Genomic DNA, 23,669 nt, shown 5'->3' on the forward strand with positions numbered 1-23,669 from the left:
CATCGAGACATAACTTACCATTAAAAGCACAGTCTAACTCAGACAAAGCATTCTCAAATTGAGTTAATCTAGAATCAGAAGCATCAATATATTTAACAACCTCACGCAATTTTTCAACACTTTCATGAACTTCTTTTAAACCTCTTTGAACAATAAGATTCAAAACATGAGCTGAACATCGAACATGAAAGAATTTACCATCACAAGGTAGAGGAGAACATACATTAATTATTTTTTCAAATATTTAACCATAACATTCATAGAACGAGCATTATCAACCGTTATTGAAAAAGCCTTCCCTTGAAGATTCCACTCTTTAATCAGTTTAAACACAAACTTTCCAACCTCAACACCAGTATGGGGAGGGCCACAATATCTAAAATTTAAAATTTTAGACCTAAGAGACCAACTGTTATCAACATAATGAGCAGTCAAAGTGAGATAGCCTCGGTTAGTACATGCAGCCCACAAGTCACATGTAAAGCTAACTCTACCAGAAACATTAGCCAAAGACTCATGCAACAAGGATTTATATTTATCATGCTCAGCAATAACATACTTTAACATAGTTTTTCTACAAACATGCTGCACCTTAGGATTCAAATATGCATGAAGTTCCCTAAGATATTCATGCTCTACAATATTTAAAGGATATGCATGGCAGATTATAGCTTTAGCAAACTTTTGTAAATAAGTTTTTTGATCAAATTGTGATTCTTTACCGGGTTGGAGACCATGCTTTTCCAAACATGCATTAATATGAGCTCTACAAGTTGAAGTACCCGCTTTACCAGGTGCTTTTTATTCTTTGCCACACAAATTACAACGAGCATAATCTACCTTTTCATTACCTATCGTCTTTAAAAAAAAGTGTAATGCTTCCATATACCTGCGGTTCTTTGACGTTTATTAACATAAGTAGTGATAATGCCGGTATTACTAGCATCATCAACCGGGCCAGAGGTAGCTTGAGAGCTAACAATATCAAAATTTGATTGCCTCTCATAGTCAAATTCATCATACTCGTGAGACATGACTGAAACAAAAAAAAGAAAACAACATTTATAAGTACCAAATTAAGTGACAGATTCTACTAATAGTGAGCAATTAACTTAAGCATGCATTTCAAAAAGAAACATGGACTAGATGAGAAGGTAACATACTAACATGTAAGTCAACCATTGTTATTTCCAGTTATTTGTGCATTATTTGATAACTGTTGAATTATCAATTTTTAAGGCTCTATAACAAACATATTGTTGATGTGGTACAACCAAGCTCAATAAAATTTCATGCATTTCTAACATTCTAATAACTAGATCAGACCATCTGGTTATAATAAGACTACTAGACATAATTTTGTCTCATGCTTTGCTATATTTTACAAAAAGTAACTTACTCCGTATATATTAGTACGTACTTTATTTACAAATACAATGGTTACAATTATTATCTTCGTATAATCGAGGGCAAATTATTAGAGACATAATACAACTCTAGTCACATGTACTTATTGCTAAAAGAATGTTGCAAACTTTTATAAAGTGGAGTATAATGTAAAATACTCCTAGAATACGATGAAAGGTATCATTAATATGAGTGGCTGATTGATAATTAAAGACTTAATTAATTATAGTCCTATTGAGTTATAGGTTGTTTGATTCTTATGATTTTTAGTTCAATAAAGTTAAACTTGAGACTGACATAGTGAAATCATATATTAATTAGGAAACTTTGATTGGATTATTGTACGTACATTAATTCCAACTGTATTCCAACTGAATTATGCTTCAAAAAGAATAAATGAACTAAAGAAATTAAGGAATAGAACTTTCAAAAAGAAAAAAGCAGAAATTATAATTTACAAAAAAAAAAAAACGGAACTTAGAATAAGAATAAAAAAATACCTTATACCGTGAGTAGAATATGACAGATCTACAAAAAAAAAAGAAAAAAAAAATTAAAACTTCAAAAAAAAAGCACAAAATAATTAATTATACATAGCAAAAGAAAAAAGAAAAAATACCTTATACGGTTATACCGTGAGTATAGTATGACAGATCTACAAAAAAAAAGAAAAAAATAAATAAAACTTCAAAAAAAAAAAGCACAAATTAATCAATTATACATTACAAAAGAAAAAAGAAAAAATACCTTATACGATTATACCGTGAGTAAAAATATGACAGATCTACAAAAAAAAAAGAAAAAAAAAATTAAAACTTCAAAAAAAAAAAGCACAAATTAATTAATTATACATTGCAAAAGAAAAAAGAAAAACTACCTTATACCGTGAGAGAATATAACAGATCTACACAAAAAAAAAAATATTAAAAAAAAAATAAAATTAAAACTTCAAATAAAAAAGCACAAATTAATCAATTACATGAATTGCAAAAGAAAACAGAAAAAATACCTTATACTGTGTGTTGAATATATATGACAGATCTACAAAAAAAAAAAAAGAAAAAAAAATTAGAAATTCCAAAAAAAGCAAAAATTAATCAATTATACATTGCAATTTGCAAACGAATCATTCGAAATAAATGACCAAAAGACTTGGAACTTCCAAAAAAAAATCTGAAATTTTAAGAAAAAATGAAAATACCGAACTTATAAAATTAAAAAAAAAATGGTAGGATCGCCGTTCGCCAATAAGGAGATTTAGATGCAGAGGGATGATGAAGAGGGAGATTGAGAGGCGTGAGAAAGTTAGGAGATTCAGAGGCGTTAGGAGAGAGAGAGCTGGAGAGGTTGAAGAGGAAGTTAGGAGAGAGAGAGAGAGCCGTTTAGATTATGATGAAATGATCAAATGAGGCGTGCTACTGCTGTTGTTAGGTTTAGGTATTAGGTTAAAACTTCTTCCCCTAATTTCACCGTCCAATTCCAATCTCAATATCTCACCGTTCATTTCAAATTTTTTTTTTGGTAGTAATTAAGGATCTAGAATCTTCATTACATCCAACGGTCTTGTTTTGTTTTGTTCTTTTCGAGGTCTTTTTGACCGTTTATTATTATTTTTTTTTTGATACGACCGTTCAATTTTTTAAAACATATTAAATATTATTGTTAATTATTTATTTTTATTATTATTATTTTGAATTTTTGACTTTTGAGGTTTTATTATTATTATTATTATTGTTATTAATAATGTTATTTTTATTAATATTGTTATTTTTATTATTATTGTTATTATTATTATTGTTAGTATAATTTTTTGTTAATATTATTATTATTATTACAATACTACTACTATTAATCTATTATTACTATAAGTAGTTTATTACTTCTAAATTGTAAGAAACGCAAATGTTTCAAAATTGAAATTGATTCATTACGACATAGTTAATGTACATCAATATCTATCATCTCTATATGTATATAATTAATCAACTATATATTAATATATATGATCGGTTTAGGATTTAGGGTTTAGGGTTTTAAGTTTTTTGGGTGGTTAGATTTTACATCATGCATCAAATCATCCTAATGTAGTAAGTAATTTTGGGTCCGATGTCTGAATGAGTTTAGTTTAGAGCATTACAAAAGATTTCGACAATGAACGAATGATTTTTTGTATAGATGCTGTTATCTTTCATGTTTAACCGTTAACTAAACAATAGCCGAAACTATTCTCAATGTACGTAGCATGTCTGTTGCCATGAAAAATATATTTAATTTGATATTGATCCGACCATACTAGCTAGTTTGCTATTATATACATTTAATTTGGCAATACTGTTAGTAGATTTGATATACCGCAGACTATCAAGTTGACTGTGAATAGAATCTAAATTATCTAATGTATGTCATTGTGGTTCGACCTACTTGATCAAACTCATAATTAAATTGAACATCCTCTTTAAGTTTAACCGGTAAACATAAATCATTATATATGTGAGTCTGTGACTTTAAATGTAATAAACTAATTAATAAGACTAGTAACTAATAAGTAATAAACTAATAACTAATAAAGTAATGAAATCTAACCGTTGTTTTTCATGGGCATTCAATTTAATCGTTATGTATTTGACTATTTGTACATTAGTATTGCATAATGATTTCATCACCACTTTAGTGATTTTGTGATTTTGTCCATTTAACTTGTCAAGTTGTTTGAGTTAGTAATCTAAATAAAGTAACAAACTAAATAAGTAAATAACTAATCCATTTAATCTCGTTTAACTTATAAATTATAAGAAATGCAAATGTTTGGAAATTGAAATTGATTCAATACGACATTGTTAATGTATATCAGTATATGTATTATGTATATGAGTATATCATATGGTACAAATGTACGATTGGTATCATAATATCATTGTCTCGTTGAATCATTGGTATCATGGCATGTACGTATAACGGTATAAACCGTATAATCGATAAACATATATGATTATTAAAAATTAAAAGTTTAAAACACTTGTTGATCGATCTAATTGAATACTTGTACATTCTTAATTATCGATTTATCGTATTCTAAGTATCAACTCATTAAATCATGGTCATGACGCGATCTTTAAAACAATCATGAATTCATGACCCAAACCGCTTATAAACCGAACCGACATGATCCAAACCATTCATAAACCGAACCAATTGAATTGTGTAAACCCTCCACTAAACCGGCCCATTTCAAACTGAACCGACATGATTTGCACCGTTTATAAACCGAACCGATATTGACCTGGATAAACCCGCCCCTAAACCGACCCATTTCAAATCAAACCGGTTTGATCCAAACCGTTTGTAAACCGAACTGACATTGACCCGGGTAAACCCGCCGCCTAAACCGACCCGTATCAAACCGAACCGACATGATCCGAATGTTTATAAACCGACCCGCTTATGACCCAAACCGAATTTAAACCGCAAACCAAACCGAGCCGTGACTAACCCAAACCGAACCAAACCGATCCGACAGCTAAACTAAACCGTTTCAATCCGAACCGCTCTAAACCGAAACCGACTCAAACCGAACCGGCAGACCGAAGTCCCACCCCTAGGTTTTCGTTGTTGTTGGGGATGAGGGTGGGGGCTCTGGTTGTGTTGGTGGTTGTTTAGGGTGGTGGGCTGTTGGGGTTTTTTTCAAAAAAAAATTAAAATCAATTTAATTAATAAGAAAATTGTGTTTCAAAAAAAAAAAAACAATTGTTATAAAAAAATAATCTACCAATCACTTAATGACACGTGTCACACTAACTTATTAAACAAGTTACTAACGGTTTCATCCTATTTATGGAAGATGCACGTTAAATGTCGTTTTTATTGGGGAATAATCAAAAGGTCGTTTTATTTTTGGAAGACTAGGCCAAGATCATAATATTCTTGACAATTTTTCCAATTCTAAATATCCATAACTTCTTCTAAGAAAAAATACATATATGTACTAATAAGGCATTTATGGTTAAATATAATGAAAATGTCATTAAATAAAATAAAAAAATAAAAAATAAAAATAAAAACCATACGGATAATGATTAGTTAAAATTATTTTATATGCACTATCAATACATAGGGAATGTCTATATTTGTAATTCGTGTATTGTGTGCTATACTAATATGGACTAAATAAGTATACATGGTAAATTTAACTAAAATCAAAGGATAAAATTCAACTAAACCAAACCAGATAGCCCAACCCCTCTTCTGGACCTTCACCAACATAACTTTCCCTCAACCTTCACATTAGGGTTGATAACCCGCTCAAGTGGGTTAACACAACATTTCTCTTCTTTTGGAATCAGCCAAACCTTACTTCTCATATGGAGTCTAAGAAAATTATCATTCTCGGAGAATCAGGCACCGGGAAAACGAGTTTGGTCAATGCATGTCGAGGCTTGGCTTTCAATGAAGAGCATATACGTAAGTATGATAATTGTTTGTTTGTTTTTTTTTTTTTTTTTGAAATAATGCTATTGTTAATGGAGTAATGATAGGTGTAATAGTAAAAGAAATAGAGTAAAGTGACTTTTTTATATTCCAAAAAAGAAAAAAAAATATGCCTTTTTTGTTATTTAAAAATAAAAAAAGGTCCAACCTTTTTATATTAAAACCACTGTCTTTAGCAAAATTTTTAAAAATAATATTTTATTTTTAATGGTTTATTAATATTGGTAATAATGGAAGATGATCGTTAAATGGAAGGAGAGAGAATATCCATAGCGAAAGAGGAAGTATCGGAGGTGAGAGAATTCGTCAAAAACCCTAATTAAGTACTTAATCATGAGATTTAAGGTGGAGATCTCAACAAGATAGGTGGTTTATGGGGTGGTGTTGTTGGAGGGGGTGGCGGTGGCGGTGGTGTAGAGGATTTCATCTCTTTATTTAGGATGGATTTCATTTTCTTCAAATTATGATTCTATTTTTGTTTTTTTTAATTTTTATTATTGTAACGAACTTTCTTAATTTGTATACAACAGAAGATTTTATTGCTGTCTTGTACGATGGTATACAACTGTGGGAGATTCCAGCTCACCATGACTGTGATAGATATTTAGCCGGCGTTTACAGAGTCGTAATTGTTTACGAGGTAAACAATGAATGCTCCTACCGAAGTGAGTTACAACTTTTGTTTTAGGTGACATAATATTAAATATCATTTAATACACTATTTGTTTCATTTGCAGGGCATGTGATATGGCTCGTATTACTGTTGCCATCAACAAATCTGACCTAGTTAAAGAATACTACGACCCTCCAATCTCTGTGCTTCGATACCAATGTGTTCCTCCCTATATCAATATAGTAGAGACATCTACTGATACTGCTAATTCGTGCATGGAAGTTTTTCTTCCGCTTATCTTTGGTTAATCATGAAGTTGAGAATGTTTAAGTTTACCCATGTTGAGATTTTGCTTAGTTTAATTTTTTATTTTGTCTCAAATTTTATGATTTCATTATCAATATTTGTAGGGATCTTATGAAATTCGAGCTTTTTTAAATGAGTAAAGTGTTGTTGAATTGTGGGCTGGTTTTATAGTGATCTTATGAAATTTGAGCTTTTTCAAACGTTTTTAGGTATTTATTGTGGGGTTTAAAGAGGATGTAGTTTACCACATGATCGGATCAATTAAAAGAGATTGTTAGTGGGATTTGTTCGCTTTAGAGTACCGTAGATTGTGTTGAATGCTGGAGGTTTTTTTGTTTGTTGAGAAAGCAAATGCATTTCCAGTTAAGGGTGTAGGTAAGACACAATGGTGGATCAAGGGGGTGTATAGTAATTTATTTGGTAATGACTAGTGGCGAATATAGCATTTTATATAGGTGGGTTCAAATTTAGTCAAAATTAAATAAATTATATTATAATTATTTATAAATTAACAAATTACATGAATATATATATATATATATATATATATATATATATATATATATATATATATATATATATATATATATATATATATATATATATATATATATAGAGGAAGGCTCATATAAGAACCCTCCTCTATATAAGAACCCATTATATATAAGAACTAATCTGGACCGTGGAATTAGCTTGATCTGATCGCTCAAAATGAATGATTAGTAATGACATTTTTGTAATTTGAAGGAGTTTATTCAAATTCTTTTTCCTCTTCCTTCAAATTCTTTTTCTCTCTCTAAAATTCTCAGCTTTCTCCCTCTCCTCAGTTCAACAGATTGGCGAAAGTTCATCAAATTCATCACGATATTTTCACAGATTTTGGATTAATTATTGTAAGTTTATTAATTTTATAATCAGATTTGTTTTAAATTTAATGATTTTTCATGCAATTTTGATGCGATTAATTTCATGCGATTATTTTGAGCATTTTCTATGTAATTGTTCTCAATATTGTTTAGCGAATATTTTGCTGCGATTTTGCTACGAATTTTATGCGATTTTGATGCGATTTTTTGCTGCAATTTGATGTGATTTTGTTGCGTTTTTATGCGATTTTTTCTCAAATATTTCCCTGATTTTTGCGATTTGTATGCTGCGATTTTGATGCGTTTATTTCTCAATTTTTGCTGCGATTTATGTTCGATTTTTACTGATTAATTCATGTTTTCGTCAATATTTTTGCGATTTTTTGCGAATTTTCTATTCGATTTTGTTTTTGGCGATTTTCTATTCGATGTATATTTATTTTGCTCGATTATTTATCAATTCGATTGTTTGATTGTTCGAATTGTTTGTTCTTATTTTGATTTTTTCTCAAAATTTTCCGGCACAGGGGATCTGTTCACCGGCGAGGTTAGGGTTGGCTGGGTAGAGAAAGGTTAGGTGGCGGCTAGGGTAGCGACGGCGGCGAATTTGGTGGCTGGGAAGAGGAAAAGGGTGGTGGTGGTTTTTCCTTTTCCTTTTTTTTTTAATTTTATTATTTCTAGATTTTATATAGTTCACTATGTTCTAAGCAAAAGCAAATTTAGAACATAGCTATGTTCTAAACAAATTTAGAACATAAAGTAATTTACTACGTTCTAAGCAAATCAAATTTAGAACATAATTCACTATGTTATAAGGAAATTTAGAACATAAAGTAATTCATTATGTTCTAAAATAATTCAAGATGTTCTAAAGTTTTCCTTCTATGTTCTAAAATTTTCCATCTATGTTATAAAGTTTACTCTTTGTGTTCTAAAGTAATTCACTGTGTTCTAAAGTAATTCATTATATTCTAAACTATTATTTAACTATCTTAGCATGTTCTAAACTTTTATTTAGCATATATTAAGTTTACTCTTTATGTTCTAAAGTAATTCATTGTGTTCTAAAGTAGACAATCTTAGCATGTTTGTCAAAGCTTGTTTAATTAGCACTAGTCTTAACTTGGGATAACTTTTGCTTTAAAGGACTACTAATGATAGATTGATTATATAGCCAATATAATGAACCCACCTTAATGCAAGTAATCGATCATCAAATTACAATAAACGATGCTAAAGATAGTGTTTAGAAGTGCAAAAGGATATGATTAAACAAAAAAAAATTACTTTTGTGATTATCTCATATAGTTGTTAGTAGTTTTTCCTCTAGTTCAAGTGTTTTATATACATTAGCCTACTAGCTCAACGGGTAGAGCATTGTTTGAGTTTTTTCATTAATTTCATCAATTTCGTTTTCTAGTTTTCTTTTTCTTCTTCAATTTCCAGATTTTTCCAAATTTTATTTCTAGATTTTATTTCCTTTGCTTATTTCCAGATTTTTTATTTCCAGATTTTTCTGTTTTTTTCCTTTGCTTGAGTTTTTCAACATCTTTTTCGATTTTATCCTATTTTGTTTTCCAGATTTTTGATTTTTAATGGATTTTAATTTCTGGTTGCTTTTTTGCTACAATTTGTGTTTTTCAAAATAGGTTTATGCATATTGATGGATTTAGATGGTGTGCAACCTAATTATCCTTCTTCCTGTGTTACTCATTCAGGTAATTTTATTGTTTTCAATGTTTTAATTTCAATTTACTTACATGTTCTAAAGTTTCTTTACTATGTTCTAACATTTATCTGTAATGTTCTGAAGTTTTCTCTGTATGTTCTAAAGTTTTCTATATATCTCTCTCTTTATATTCTAAAACTTTCATTCTATGTTCTAAAGTTTACCTTCTAATTTTAAATTTTACTTTTTATGTTCTAATGTTTACTTTCATTGTATGTTCTAAAGTTAACCTTCTAGTTTAATTTTTTCACTTTATTGTAAATTTTATTATGTATGTTATAAAGTAATTCACTATGTTATAAGTATGTCCCTGATTTTATATGTTCTAAAGTTTATCCTTGATGTTATAAAGTTTATCTTTGATGTTCTAAAGTTTTCTCTGTATGTTCTAAAGTTTTTTATGTATCTTTCTCTTTATATTATAAAGTTTATTTTTATGTTCTAATGTTTACTTTCATGTTCTAATGCAGTTGGTGATATTTATCGTACTCTAGAGGTTGTTGGATCATTTAGCCCTGGTGGTACCACTAAGGAATGGATTCCAAGTGTTCCCGAGGAGTTAAAACCTAGTTTGGGGATGATATTTAAAGATCCTGAAGAGGGTCTTAGTTTTTATAAAGCATATGCAAATGCCGCTGGGTTTACTTCTAGGAAATCTACTACTAAAAGGAAGAAGAATAACAAAGATATAATTGCTTTTCAATATGGAGTTTGCAATAAGGAAGGTTTTAGGGCAATAAGAAAACCTATTGCTCAACAAACAGTTTATGAAGAAGGAAAAGTTCGTATTACTAGGAAACGTTTAGTCACTCGTGTAGGATGCAAAGCTCACATATGTATGAGATATGATGCTGGAAAGTATGTTGTAACTCATTTCAAAGAAGAACATAATCATCCTTTATATACTCCAAGTTGTGCAAAATTTCAGAAGGATAATAGAAAAATGCATATTATGCATAAAAAGTTGATTGTTGATAATTCAAAGGTGATTTATTTTTATGTACTAAATAATGTTTTTTTTTGTTTTGATTTACTATGTTCTAAAGTTAATTCTTAATCTTAGTAATATTTTTTTTTTCTAACAGGTAAATGTTGGTCCTGTGAGGTCTTATACTATGATGAAAGAATTAGCTGGATCACATGATAATGTTGGTGCATCTAAACAAGATTTCAAAAATTTTTATAGAGATTTGAAGGCTTTTATTGATGGATCAGATGCCCAAATGTTTGTGGATAATTTTCAAAATAAGAAATTGCTCTGGAGTGCATTTTTTTTTTCCTATGATGTTGATGAAGAAGATAGACTTTGTAGAGCTTTATGGGCTGATCCAATCTGTCGAAAAAATTATGCACTTTTTGGTGATATGGTTTCTTTTGATACCACATTCAAAACAAACAGGTGATGTTTTAAATATAAATTTCTTTCATAATGTAATTAATATTTTACTTTTACATATTAATTTTTTAAACATATGTTCTTATATTCTAAATATCATGCCTTGTGTTCCTAAACAAATATCCATCATGTTTTGATGTTCTAAACAAATATTCTTTATGTTCTAAACTATGTATGCCTTATGTTCTAAACATATATTGCTAATGTTCTACCTTATGCTTTAAAATATATCCATCATGCTTTTATGCTTTAAACATTATGCTTTTGTGTTTTACACTTTATTCTTTGTGTTCTAAACTAATATCCATCATGTTCTAAACATTATGTCTATATGTTCTAAAGTTTACTTATAAGTTTTTAAAACTACATTGTATATTTTTAGTTTAGTGTTTATGTTTTAGAGTAATTCATTATGTTTTAAAACAACTATATTACTGCCACGTTTAATAATTAAATTAAATTACTATCCTCTAAAGTTTATCCTTAATGTTCTAAAGTATACCTCTATGTTCTACAATTTACCTCTATGTTCTAAAGTTTACCTCTATTTTCTGCATAAATAATTTGTGTATGTTACAGATATAATATGATCTTTGGTCCATTTACTGGAGTTGATCATCATAAAAAATGTGTTACTTTTGCGGCTTCTTTTGTAGCTCATGAGGATATATCATCTTTTGAATGGGTTTTCAAAACTTTTCTTAAAGCAATGGGAAATAACGAGCCTGTGTGTTTGATTACCGATCAAGACCCTGCAATGAAAGTTGCTGTTCGTAATGTTTTTCAAACTACAGAACATAGGTTTTGTATGTGGCATATTATGAAAAAGGTGCCTGAAAAAGTAGGTCGGGCGATTGCCCAAGACACTGATTTCTTGAAAAAAACTGTGTTCATGTGTTTGGCATTTAGAGATTGAGCCGGCAGAATTTGAAGAAAAGTGGAACAAAGTTATTTCAGAATTCCATTTGAACGATCATGAATGGTTGACATACATGTACAACATACGTGATATGTGGATTCCAGCGTATTTCAGAGATTTATTTTTGGGTGGCATTATGAGAACCACATCTAGATCAGAAAGTGAAAATAATTTTTTCACTATGTTCACAAATCCCCATCTCACTTTGATTGAGTTCTACATGAGGTAATAAGTAATTGTCTATATATGTTCTAAAGTTACTCTTTATGTTCTAAAGTTTTCCTTGTATGCTCTAAAGTTTTCTTTTTATGCTTTATAGTTTTACTATTTATTTTATAATTCTCTTTTATGTTTTCTTTTTCTCTTTATGTTTTAATAATATTTAGATCATAATAAACATGTCATGTATATTTATATGTTCTAATGTAATTCACTCTATGTTCTACAATTATCTTCTATGTTTTAAAGTAAATTTCTATTTTCTATAGGTTTGAATGTGCATTGGATGCTCAAAGGCACACTCAAAATAAAATGGATAATGATTCGAAGAATAAGCGTCCGGAGTGTAAGACTCCAATTCCTTTAGAGAAAGATGCTTCTGAATTGTTTACAACAACAATTTTCTATGAATTTCAATATGAGCTTGAAATTGGATGTTTTAATTGTGGTGTTGAGGAGATGAAGAAGGACAATGAGCTTTACATTTTCAATTTGAGGGAAGGAACTAGAAGGAGGACTTTTGATGTTGTTTTTGATCCAACTACCTTTGATACCAAGTGTTTTTGTAAAAAATTTGAACGTGATGGTGTGCCTTGTAGGCATATGATTTGGGTGTGGAAGGCAAGGATGTTAGAAAAAATTCCCAAGGCCTACATTCTAAATAGATGGTGTACAATGGCTTATAAGAAGCCCATTTTTGATTTAGAGGGTAATGTGTTGGAGGAATGTATTAATGCAGTAGATAAGAAAATGTTATTAAATGATTTGTGGTCTGAAATTCATGCTTGTGTGAGTTTAGTGCAAAACAATGAAGATGATCTTAGTGATCTTGTCAAAAAACTTCGAGCCATGAGGGCAGATTTGGAACAGAAGAAAACAAATGGAAGCAACAATCTTTCGAGCAAAGTTAAAGACATTGAAATGCTTATTGGAGCTAGTCTACCTTCTAATGTTTTAATCAAACCTCCTAAAATTTCGAAGAACAAAGGCACGGGGGTTCATGTTCCAAATCAGGTCAATGTTCCAAATGATGTCCATGTTCCAAATCAGGTTCATGTTCCAAATCAGGTAAATGTTCCAAATGATGTCCATGTTCCAAATGATGTCCATGTTCCAAATGAGGTTCATGTTCCAAATAGTGACAAAAGAATGAAGAGTGACAGAGAAAAGTCTATTGAACAAAGTCAAAAGAAGAAGAGATTATGTAGAGCATGTGGGGAGCTTGGTTATCATGATAGTCGTAATTGCCCTGGAAAAGTCAAGTGATATTGTAAGTAAACTTTATTTTTAATTTTCTTATATTTATTTTGTTCTAAAGTAATTATGTTTTAAGCAAGTTTAGAACATAAAGTTATTCATATATGTTCTAAAGTAATTCAATATGTTCTAAAGTGTTTTCTCTTTGTTCTAAAGTTACTTTTCTATGTTCTAAAGTGTTTTCTCTATGTTCTAATGTTTATTCTTTCTGTTTTAGTGTAATTTAATATGCTCTAATGTTTAGAATATAAAGTTATTCATTTTGTTCTAAAGTTTTCCTTTATATTTTAACTTTTCTCTTTATGTTCAAAATATTTTCTTTATATGTTCTAAAGTTTTCTTTATATGTTTTAAAGGTTTCTTTAAATGTTCTAAAGTTTTTACTCTATATAATATCATGTGTTCTAAACTAATAGAAATGGCATGTTATAACATTTTTTAATGCTAAATTATGTGCTTATGTTCTAATATTGTTTTATTTTTTTTTCTTTACAGGTTGGTGAATATACTATTAATCCAGTTGCATGAGATGTTATATATTTAGAAACAATATCTCATTTACTAGCACGTAAAATATTATTCATGTAATTCTTAAAATATAAGAACTCAATTTATTTACTTTTAGAAACAATATATTTTTATTTCTTTTTTGTCCAATTATTATTCAGAGTATCTCTACTAGTGTTTTTCTTATCAATTTTTATGTTAATTAAAGTTGATTATAATGTTTTATAACATCTCCTGTCTTTTCATCTTCCCCCCTTTTCGTAATTATAAGTTGTTTTATTAAGTCAATTTGAACTACGAGTAATGATAGTACAAGCATTTTAGATACCTTTATTAAACAACATTTAGTTGAATCTTGCTTTAATCAACTTTTATTTATTCAAGTTTCTTAACATTGATTTACATATGCCTTCTTAGATATGCACTAAAGAGTGTATGCATTGTATTCAAAAGGAAAAATAAAGCAAAAGTAATGGATTAGAAGCAGCCAGTTTAGAACATAAGCAAATACTTTAGAACATAGATAAAAATAATTAGAAGATTAGCAAAATCAATAATTTGGACATGTAATAAGAAAAAAGTACAACATAATAAGATATAATTAGAATCAAGTTACCAATTGAATGCTTTGGAATCTTGTTACTTTGGCTGTTGTCATTTCTTGTTACTTTTTTTTAATTTTCTTATGTTCTAATGTTCTACACTTTAAGTTTTAAGTCAAAATTAATATATAATAATATATTCTAATATCCTAACTTTATAAGCATATAATTATTAAAACATAATCAAAAATACTTTAGAACATACCCATATAATTTAGAACATGAATATAATTTAGCATATAAGTTTATATGATATATTTTATATTAAAATTTTAGCATTTAATATGATTCAACAATATATTTCTTGTAACAGGTAAATACATAGAACATAAAAAATTACTGTTATATTCTTTGCAAATATCTCTCTACAAATATAAACTTAAGATCTTAACAATCATATATCCATTTTGTTCTCCTTTGACCACTTTTTTGATCTCCTAATCACTTTGTTCCGTTCTTCATTTACTTCTGCTGTTATTATCTTCCCACAATACTCCACTCTTAATTTTTTCATTTGGTCAAACTGCAAAAAAAAAAAAAAAAAAAAGAGTAACTTTTAGAACATAAACATAAACATTTGGTCAAACTGCAAAAAAAAAAAAAAAGAGTAACTTTTAGAACATAAACAGAAATACTTTAGAACATAAGCATATAATTTAGAACATGAATATAATTTAGCATATAAGTATAAATAAATATAATAAACCATAATATATCTAAACAATAACCAAACCAAACCACAACACTAAAACCATAACACCAAAACCATAAACGAAACTAATTTAAAACATGTATCTTATGTTTTAAACTTACATTGTCTAATTCTAGTCCCGAATTCCATTGTTTTACAGATTCTCCTTCATATGTTTCCATGTGCTTCAACAGGAACACTCCACAATCATGTTTGTTGTTATTGCTCTTCCATGACATACTCAAGTTTCTTGTTTTGAAGGAGGATACAAAGTCACTCTTTATATTTGAGTCAATTGAGTGAACGAAATCAGCAAATGCATTCAACTGAAAAATTGGATAAACTTTAGAACATATAAGGTAAACTTTAGAACATAAAGAAAAACTGTAGAACATATAAGGCAAAAGTTAGAACAAAAGTATAATTAAAAAAATGTAAACTTGATGTCTTACCATTAATCTATGGTAATTTCCATATTTATTGTGAAAAGGAATATTTGGTGGAAGAAATCTGTTGTCAATCAAATCAAATGTTCCTTCCACAAAGTTGACACACAGCAAATAGTAGTGATCTGGTAAAACGACCGGGAAGAAAACCTAATAGATAAACAGAATTAGAACATAGATAAGCAAAATTAGAACATAAGCATGCATTTTAGAACATAAGCATATAGATTAGAACACAAGCATATAATTTTTATAACATGTAGTTTAGAACATAAGTAAGTAGTTTAGAAGATAAATAAGTAGTTTAGAACATAAGTAGATACTTTAAAACATAGATAAAAATAATTAGAACATAAACAAAACCAATAATTAGAACATATAATAAGAAAAAAGTACAACATAATAAGATACCAAATTACCAATTGAATGCTTTTGAAGCTTGTTACTTCGGTCGTTGTCATTTCTTGTTGCATTCTATCAAACAAAGCCTTCATTCTATCATCTTGCCTTTCATTTGATTTGAAGTATTTTTCTGTACAACGTATGAGCTGAAAAAGAAAAAGAAATTAAAACATAAGTAATTAGAACATAGGTGCATAGTATAATCTATATGAGAAACAAAAAGAATCTACTCTTAGAACATAGTTATAATTTTAAGTTCGAAAACATACATAGCATTCAGTACTGAAAAAGAATCTACTCTTCTTGTCTACACCACGTCTTTTATTTTCAAAATTCAATAGGCAAACATAAGCATCCACAACATTGTTCAACATGTGCTTATCTTCTATGAGACTATGAATCTCATCTCTCGTAATCGTTGTCCCCATGTTATCAGCATACAAAAGCTCCCTAAAATCAGAACATTAAAATCAGAACATAAGCATGTAGTTTAGAACATAAGCATGTAGTTTAGAACATAAAACACATAATTTAAAACATAAGAATATATTTTAGAACATAAGTACCTATTTTAGAACATAAGCATATAGTTTTACACATGTACTTTATAACATAATCTCGTAGCTTAGAACACGCAGTTTAGAACATAAGAATGAAGTTTAGAACATAATTTATAGCTTAGATCATAAGCATATAGCTTAGAACATAAGCATATAGCTTCGAACATAAGCATATAATTTTAAAGTTTTAAAGTCTTACTTATTATCTCCTTGAGCAAACGCATACTCAGCTACCTTTCTATTGTCCACATTCTTGAAAAGTTTTTCATGTTCAACCATGAAAGGTGAACGCAAGTACATTGGAAGCTTATCCTTTCCTCTTTTTTTTCCGTGTCTTTTCTTCTCCTTTTTCTTCTCCTTGTTTCCTACTTAATTCAATTAAAAAATATCACATAGATAACAAAAACCATAACTAAATCAAACGAAAATTTATTGATAACAAAAAACCATAACCAAATCAAACCAAAATTTATTATTACCAAGTTCTAAATTAAAATTTAACTAAACCATAACCAACATTTGTTTTAAAGTTTACAAAATGATTACCCTTTCTTGTTCTCATTTTTTTCTTCTTTGTTCTTCTCTTCATTCTTGCTTCCTTCATTTTCTTTCTTCTCCTCTTGATTCTCCTCTTTTTCCTCCTTTTCTTCTTCCCCTTTTCTTCTCTCTTCTCCTCTTGGATCTCCTCTTTTTCCTCCTTTTCTTCTTCCCCTTTTCTTCTCTCTTCTCCTCTTGGATCTCCTTTTTTTCCTCCTCTTTCTTCTTCCCCTTTTCTTCTTTCTTCTCCTCTTGCTTCTCTTCTTTTTCCTCTTCTTTCTTCTTCTCCTTTTCTTCTTTCTTCTCCTCTTTTTCCTCTTCTTTCTTCTCCTCTTTTTCCTCTTCTTGCTTCTCCTCTTCATCCAATGTAGGTGGATGATCTGGATTTAGAAAAGCACAATTTAGAACATTTGCTGTCACTTCTTCGTAAGTGAGTTCTGCTTCATTATCTTCTTGATTTTCTGGGACATCAAACCATAAGTAGAAACAATAAGGACACAACATAGAAATAGTTGGAAAAAATTTAGAACATTAGAAATAACTAGAATATAACCAGAAAAATTTAGAACACAAGAAGTAACTTTAGAACATAACTAATTTACAACATAATTATATTATTTAGAACATATGCACATAATTTAGAACATAATCATACAATTTAGAACATATGCACATAATTTAGAGCATAACTAATTTCAAACATAATCATATTATTTAGAAAATATGCACATAATTTAGAGCATAACTAATTTAGAACATAATCATATTATTTAGAAAATATGCACATAATTTAGAGCATAACTAATTTAGAACATAATCATATTATTTAGAACATATGCACATAATTTAGAACATAATCATATTATTAGAGCATATGCACATAATTTAGTACATAATCATATAATTAGAGCATATGCACATAATTTAGAACATAAGAAAGTAGTTTAAAACATAAGCATCTGATTTAGAAAAAATTTAGAACATCAGAAATAACTTTAGAACATAACAGAAAAAATTTATAACATAAGAAGTAATTTTAAAACAAATCTAGTAATATTATTTCAAAAGAAAAAAGTTTGAAAATAATGTAAAACTACCAACTGCTGGTGAGGGGGTCAATAACTTGAAACTTGGAGGAGTTATATCAAAAGGTTGCTTCTTTTTTGGAGGAATTGGGGTTTTTGGTGACTCCTCATTCCTTTCTCTTTCTTCTCAATTTTTTCCTCCTCGTTTCTCTCTTTTCTGTACTGCTCTTTTTCTTCTTCTTTTGATCCCAAATCTTCATAGCAATTACACCATAAAAATTAAGTATTATAGCAAATAGCAAAAAATAATTAGAAAATAAAAAGTAACTTTAGAACATAAGAAATATATACAATTAGGAGACAACCTAGAAATAGTTAGAATATAAAAAATTAAGAATTAACTTTAAAGCATAACCAGAAAAAATTTAGAGCATAAGAAGTAATATTAGAACATATCTAGTAAATATTAGTACATAAAAAATGAATTTGAAAATAATGTGAAATTACCAACTACTGGTGAGGGAATCAACAAGTTTTTTTCTTTATTCTCTTCATTTCTCTCTTCTTTGTTCTTATCTTTTTCCTCTTCCTTTGATCTCAAATCTGCTTAACAATTAGAACATAACTAATTTAGTACATAACTAATTTAGAACATAACTAATTTAGAACATAATCATATAATTTAGAACATAAGCATGTGATTTAAGCGCATGTTTTAGAACATAAAAAAGTACTTTAAAACATAAGCATCTAATATAGAACATAAGTATAATTTGGAAATTAAGCATGTACATGTGAAATTACCAACTGTCGGTGACTTTGGTGACCTTGTTTCCTCGAATTTCTTCCATGCCTTATCCATAACCATATCCAATTCTTCAATAAATGCCGGTTCATCGAAGACATGTTGATCTTGGCTGAGTATAGAAGGGCTTTTCTTTTCTTCTTGGTTCACGAATGTCTATAAAATAAGAAATTATAATTTAGAACATAATATGCATAATATTTATATAAATTTATTATACTTTAGAACATAAGCTGAAAATACTTTAGAACACAAACCAGAAAATACTTTAGAACATAATTATAATACCTTTGTTGTGTACTTGCACCATATGTTGTCTATGAGATGTTGCATTTTTCCTGTTGTTTCTTCCTCAACAAAAAGATCTTTTGCTTGTTCTAACATGCCATACATCTCTTTAACATTCGAGGCAAGTGTTTTGCCAAATCTCCAAATTTGCTCAAAAAGCCCTTCATTAGAACACAAAAATATTTCAGAACATAAAGGACATAACATGGATAATTTAACAGAAAGGATTAAATGGAGCATAAAATATAATTTACAATATAAACTAAATCATACCATCATGTCATTTCGAGAAGTTGTAGAACTAGAACCTATTGATGATTTTTCCATTCTCTTCTCTTTTTCCTTTTGTTTTGGTTGTCTCTTTTTTCCTTTTGGTGCCTTCTAGTATATAAATTATAAAATTTAGAAAACAACAACATAAAGTGTAGTGTTTAAACATAACATATACAAATATCATACCACAATTGATTCCATTCTTTCCAAGAGTTTTCCATATCCAAATCCATGATCTTTTTCAAACTTATATCTCACTTGAATCCTTTCTTGTCCACACCGAAATTAGTGGACATTTTCTTGGTTTTTCTAACCCTCCTCTTTGTAGACGATCAAAATAGAATACCTATTTAGTACATGTTAAGAATTAATTAGAATATTTTTCACACATTTTCAACATAACAAGAATAATATATATACATAATGGTAAGAATTTAAAACTTACCATTAGAAAAGGTAAAGACCTGTAAAGTAAGAATTTCCCTTCTTCCATACACTTACAGAATCTTTCAAGTGCTCAATCACAAATGTGCACCAATCCAATTCAGCAATTTTTTTTACATCCATACAACTATACAAGAATTTAATGTATAGTTGTGGGTTGTTTGTTGATCGAATGCAACAATTGACAACACATACCACAAAGTTCCAAAGAAATTCATCAGAAACTGATTTTTCCTTCTTCAATTCTTGAATTCTGTCAATCAATCTCTTGTTGGTTGGACTTCCCTTTTAGAGGTAAAAAAAAACATATAAATTAAAACCTATGGAGATAATAGATCTATTTTAAAGCAAAAAACACTTTAGAACATAAGCAAAGCACTTTAAAACATACAATTTATAACATAAAATTCATACTTTAGAAACATAAAATTTAAAACATAACCACATTATATCATCATACTTTTTTGAGCCAAACTTGCTTCTCCAAGCTTTTAGAACTTGCTCCATTTCAGATTTGACTCATCATTTGGTTGCTCATCCTTTTGCCTCCCAATGGCAACCCATAAGCCAAATGAACATCAATTGCCTCCAAAAGATTTCTTGTTTTGTCTTTGTAACATCAAACAACATCTCTCCGTGTCAAAATTCGTAACCAGTTTTCTGTCAACCTAGAATTATAATGAAAAATGTAAGATTTAAAAGCACAATACAGCTATATTTAGAATATAATAGTCAATCTTTAGAACATAGAAGATTAAAACATTTAGTATAATATTTAAACTTTTGAACATAATTTAGAACATTATATAATAAAAAAAGTCTATTTTAGAACATAATAAACATACATTAGAACATAACAAAAAATTAATTTAGAACATTAGTGTATAGCAATTCAAACATGAGAGTTCATAATTTTAGAATACAAGAAGTAACTTTAAAACATAAGTAATTACAACATAATCATATTATTTAGAACATATGCACATAATGTAGAACATAATCATACAATTTACAACATATGCACATAATTTAGAACATAGCTAATTTCGAACATAATCATATTATTTAGAACATATGCACAAAATTTAGAGCATAACTAATTAGAACATAATCTTATAATTTAGAACATTAGTGTATAGCAATTCAAACATGACAAATCATAATTTTGAACATAACATTGATAATACTTATGATTTTAGAATATGATTTTAGAACATAACATTCTACTACTTACGTAGAATTAATATGGATTGGTAAATCCAATTCCAAAAAAGCCTCCAAAACCAATGTTCCGAATAGCTTGCTTTTTGTTTTTCCGAAAGATTTATCACAACATCCTTCATGAATTGAGTAGGAGGTACTCTTTGATAAGGTTGCCTCTTAACTAGTTTATCTTGCTCATTAGCTTCTACTACTTGGACATCCTCACCATCTTCTTCTTTTTCAATCTTTCTTTTCTTCTTCTTCACATCCTCACCATGAATAGATAAACATAATTAGAACATAGATAAGCAAAATTAGAACATAAGCGTGCACTTTAGAACATAAAAATAAAGATTGTAAAGATTAAAGAGTATTATTACCTGAGTTTGATTTTTTTTATTGATTTTTTGTTCCTCCTCACTATCATCTTCCATCTCCTCTTTTTCATCTTTCTCTTTCATCTTTACATCACCCTTATTATCATCCTCACCATCATCTTTACTATCATTATTCTTGTCATCATCCTCTACATTATTACCCTCTTCTTCTTTTTGATCTTTTCCTTCTTCTTGATCTTTTTCTCTTCCTTTCTTTTTTTGCAATTTTCGAGGTGGTTGAAGCCTTGTTGGAAGTTTTCTATGTCTTATAGCAATACTTTTACTTTCAATATGCTTCTCAAATTCCGATCTATCAATTACTTCCGCTTCAACGTTTTCAACTTCCTTTAAAAACAATCAAAAATAATTAGAATATTATTAACATTAAATAGAGTGCAAATATAAAGGGATAAGATAAACATAAACTATAATGGATACATTTTAGAACATAATACAAATCTTCAGAACATAAGAGAAACTTTAGAACATAATGGAAAACTTTAGAACATAATGGAAAACTTTAGAACATAATACAAATCTTTAGAACTTAAGGGAAAACTTTAGAACATAATGAAAAACTTTAGAAAAAAATTTAAAACATAATAGGTAAAGTTTAGAACATTAGTTTAGTTACCTTTTTCTTACATAAGTAATTTCTTCTTCTTGTATATTAGTAACTCCTCCTTCTGATTTTTCTTCATTTTGGCCTTGCATTTTGCTGCAATTTTAAGAAATAAAAAACATTAGTAACATTCCAACATTATTATATTTTTGAACATAGGAATGATTTAAAATATGCTGAAAAATAGTTTAGAACATGCTAAAAAAGAGTTTAGAAACTCATATGTACCAGAAAAGGTATTACTCTTCCTTAATTGTATGCAGAGGTTAGCTTTTGGTCTTGCAAATTTAGACAACCTACTGGTAGTTTCTAGCAATTTAATGCGATTTTTTTCAAGGTTTAACCGGTAATTTCTTGTTCATTTTCCTGTTTTATTTTCAACTACTATAATTCTTATCTCATTATGTAAATCATATTCGTGAATTCCAAGAAGCAATTATGCATTATTATATGTTATGAAGATCTACATTTGTATTGGTTACCTAAATAATATTAGTTTGCTGCTATATTAAAAATCTTTACTCTATATAAGAGTATAACAAAGCTATATTTAGTCACTTTTCTATATAATCTTGACTGGAAAACTATCACCCAGAAAACTATCACTTGACTGCTTGATTGAAGGATTTTTGGCAATCAAGCAGAATATTCAGAGTACAAACTATCACCCAGAAAACTATCACTTCACTGGATATGCAATCTTTGATTCACAATTTCTACAGGATTCAAAATCAGTTAAATTTAACAAAACTAACAGTTTTCAACAAGTTCTATAGCTTTCCTTTTAATTCAGAGTACAATAATCTATGCTACCACTCATATTTTCTATGAAGCTTATTAGGTACCAAGTTATAAGTCTGCTAGACTAATAAAAGTGTATACCCATTACCCAGTTGGACAGTTAGCCCACCTACTTGCATATCCAGTGTTCAAAATCAGTTAGCCCACCTATTAGGTACCAAGTTATAAGCCTCATATTTTCAACCTATGTTATAATTTTTTCCTATGTTCCAAATTTTTCTACCTATGTTCTAAAGTTTATTTTCAGCCCTGCAATCACAAGTTCACTACCAACAACCCCTAACCAATTAGCTGCTGCTGCATAAATCAACCACCACACTACAACCCCTACAAACAGGGGCAATCGCACCAACATCACCAATTTGTTCAACCCCTAACTAATTGATGCAAGCAGAATAAGTAATGCCAAGTTGTTCAAGCTATGCTTGCTCATTAATCTTCATACCACCATATGACAACAATAGCCACCATCCATACCACCATATGCAACAAAATCTTCATACAAACATGGCTTCTCCTCTCAATGACAACAATAGCCACCAAATCAAGGCAACATGTACAGCAATCCCGGTCACTCGTATTGTGTCCATTGGTAATCCAAAAGATGACTCAGACTCACTACTCATCAAACTCAAAGTCGATTTCAAGCCATTAAATAACATTGACGGAAGAGTGTTATCACACATATCCATCAACAACAAATACCAGATACATATCCATCAACAAGAAAAAAAACAGTGATTTTAAGAAATACTGGACATTCATATTCATAGCTATAATTTCGCTTACTAACGAAATCGAGCATTTAGCAGACATTTTAAAAAAACGCAAATATCAACTCACGAAATATCAAAAACAAATCAAAAAAACCATAAAAATCGAAAACAGA

General features: G+C 29.0%; 3 protein-coding genes and 2 long non-coding RNA genes across 6 annotated transcripts; 2 read left to right on the forward strand and 3 right to left on the reverse strand.

Moving 5' to 3' along the window:
* Positions 1-320: 320 nt before the first annotated feature.
* Positions 321-3,035, reverse strand: LOC110697889. Its single transcript, XR_002506602.1, has 3 exons — positions 2,027-3,035; positions 1,908-1,935; positions 321-1,036 (listed from the first exon to the last, which is right to left on the reverse strand). It is a non-coding gene; the product is annotated as an uncharacterized LOC110697889 (long non-coding RNA).
* Positions 3,036-9,239: 6,204 nt separating this feature from the next.
* Positions 9,240-11,718, forward strand: LOC110697864 (protein FAR1-RELATED SEQUENCE 5-like). The gene is made up of 4 exons (XM_021875276.1): positions 9,240-9,395; positions 9,877-10,391; positions 10,492-10,805; positions 11,382-11,718. The coding sequence occupies exons 1-4, from the start codon at positions 9,341-9,343 to the stop codon at positions 11,716-11,718; spliced, it is 1,221 nt and encodes a 406-aa protein (XP_021730968.1). The 5' UTR covers positions 9,240-9,340.
* On the forward strand, positions 11,705-13,292 carry LOC110697865 (protein FAR1-RELATED SEQUENCE 5-like). The gene is made up of 2 exons (XM_021875277.1): positions 11,705-11,946; positions 12,210-13,292. Exons 1-2 carry the CDS (start codon positions 11,795-11,797, stop codon positions 13,204-13,206), a joined length of 1,149 nt encoding a protein of 382 aa, XP_021730969.1. The 5' UTR covers positions 11,705-11,794; the 3' UTR covers positions 13,207-13,292.
* A 6-nt stretch (positions 13,293-13,298) lies between these two features.
* On the reverse strand, positions 13,299-16,847 carry LOC110697866. The gene is made up of 6 exons (XM_021875278.1): positions 16,605-16,847; positions 16,115-16,295; positions 15,863-15,991; positions 15,450-15,593; positions 15,120-15,323; positions 13,299-14,829 (listed from the first exon to the last, which is right to left on the reverse strand). Exons 1-6 carry the CDS (start codon positions 16,703-16,705, stop codon positions 14,701-14,703), a joined length of 888 nt encoding a protein of 295 aa, XP_021730970.1. The 5' UTR covers positions 16,706-16,847; the 3' UTR covers positions 13,299-14,700.
* A 2,341-nt stretch (positions 16,848-19,188) lies between these two features.
* Positions 19,189-19,603, reverse strand: LOC110697867. 2 transcript variants are annotated; one of them, XR_002506592.1, is made up of 3 exons: positions 19,520-19,603; positions 19,334-19,441; positions 19,189-19,221 (listed from the first exon to the last, which is right to left on the reverse strand). It is a non-coding gene; the product is annotated as an uncharacterized LOC110697867 (long non-coding RNA). The 2 variants fall into 2 exon arrangements; XR_002506593.1 differs by having other exon boundaries at positions 19,334-19,438; positions 19,520-19,597.
* Positions 19,604-23,669: the final 4,066 nt, after the last annotated feature.

This window comes from Chenopodium quinoa, unplaced genomic scaffold (genome assembly GCF_001683475.1).
Source record: "Chenopodium quinoa cultivar QQ74 unplaced genomic scaffold, ASM168347v1, whole genome shotgun sequence".
Taxonomy (NCBI): domain Eukaryota; kingdom Viridiplantae; phylum Streptophyta; class Magnoliopsida; order Caryophyllales; family Amaranthaceae; genus Chenopodium; species Chenopodium quinoa.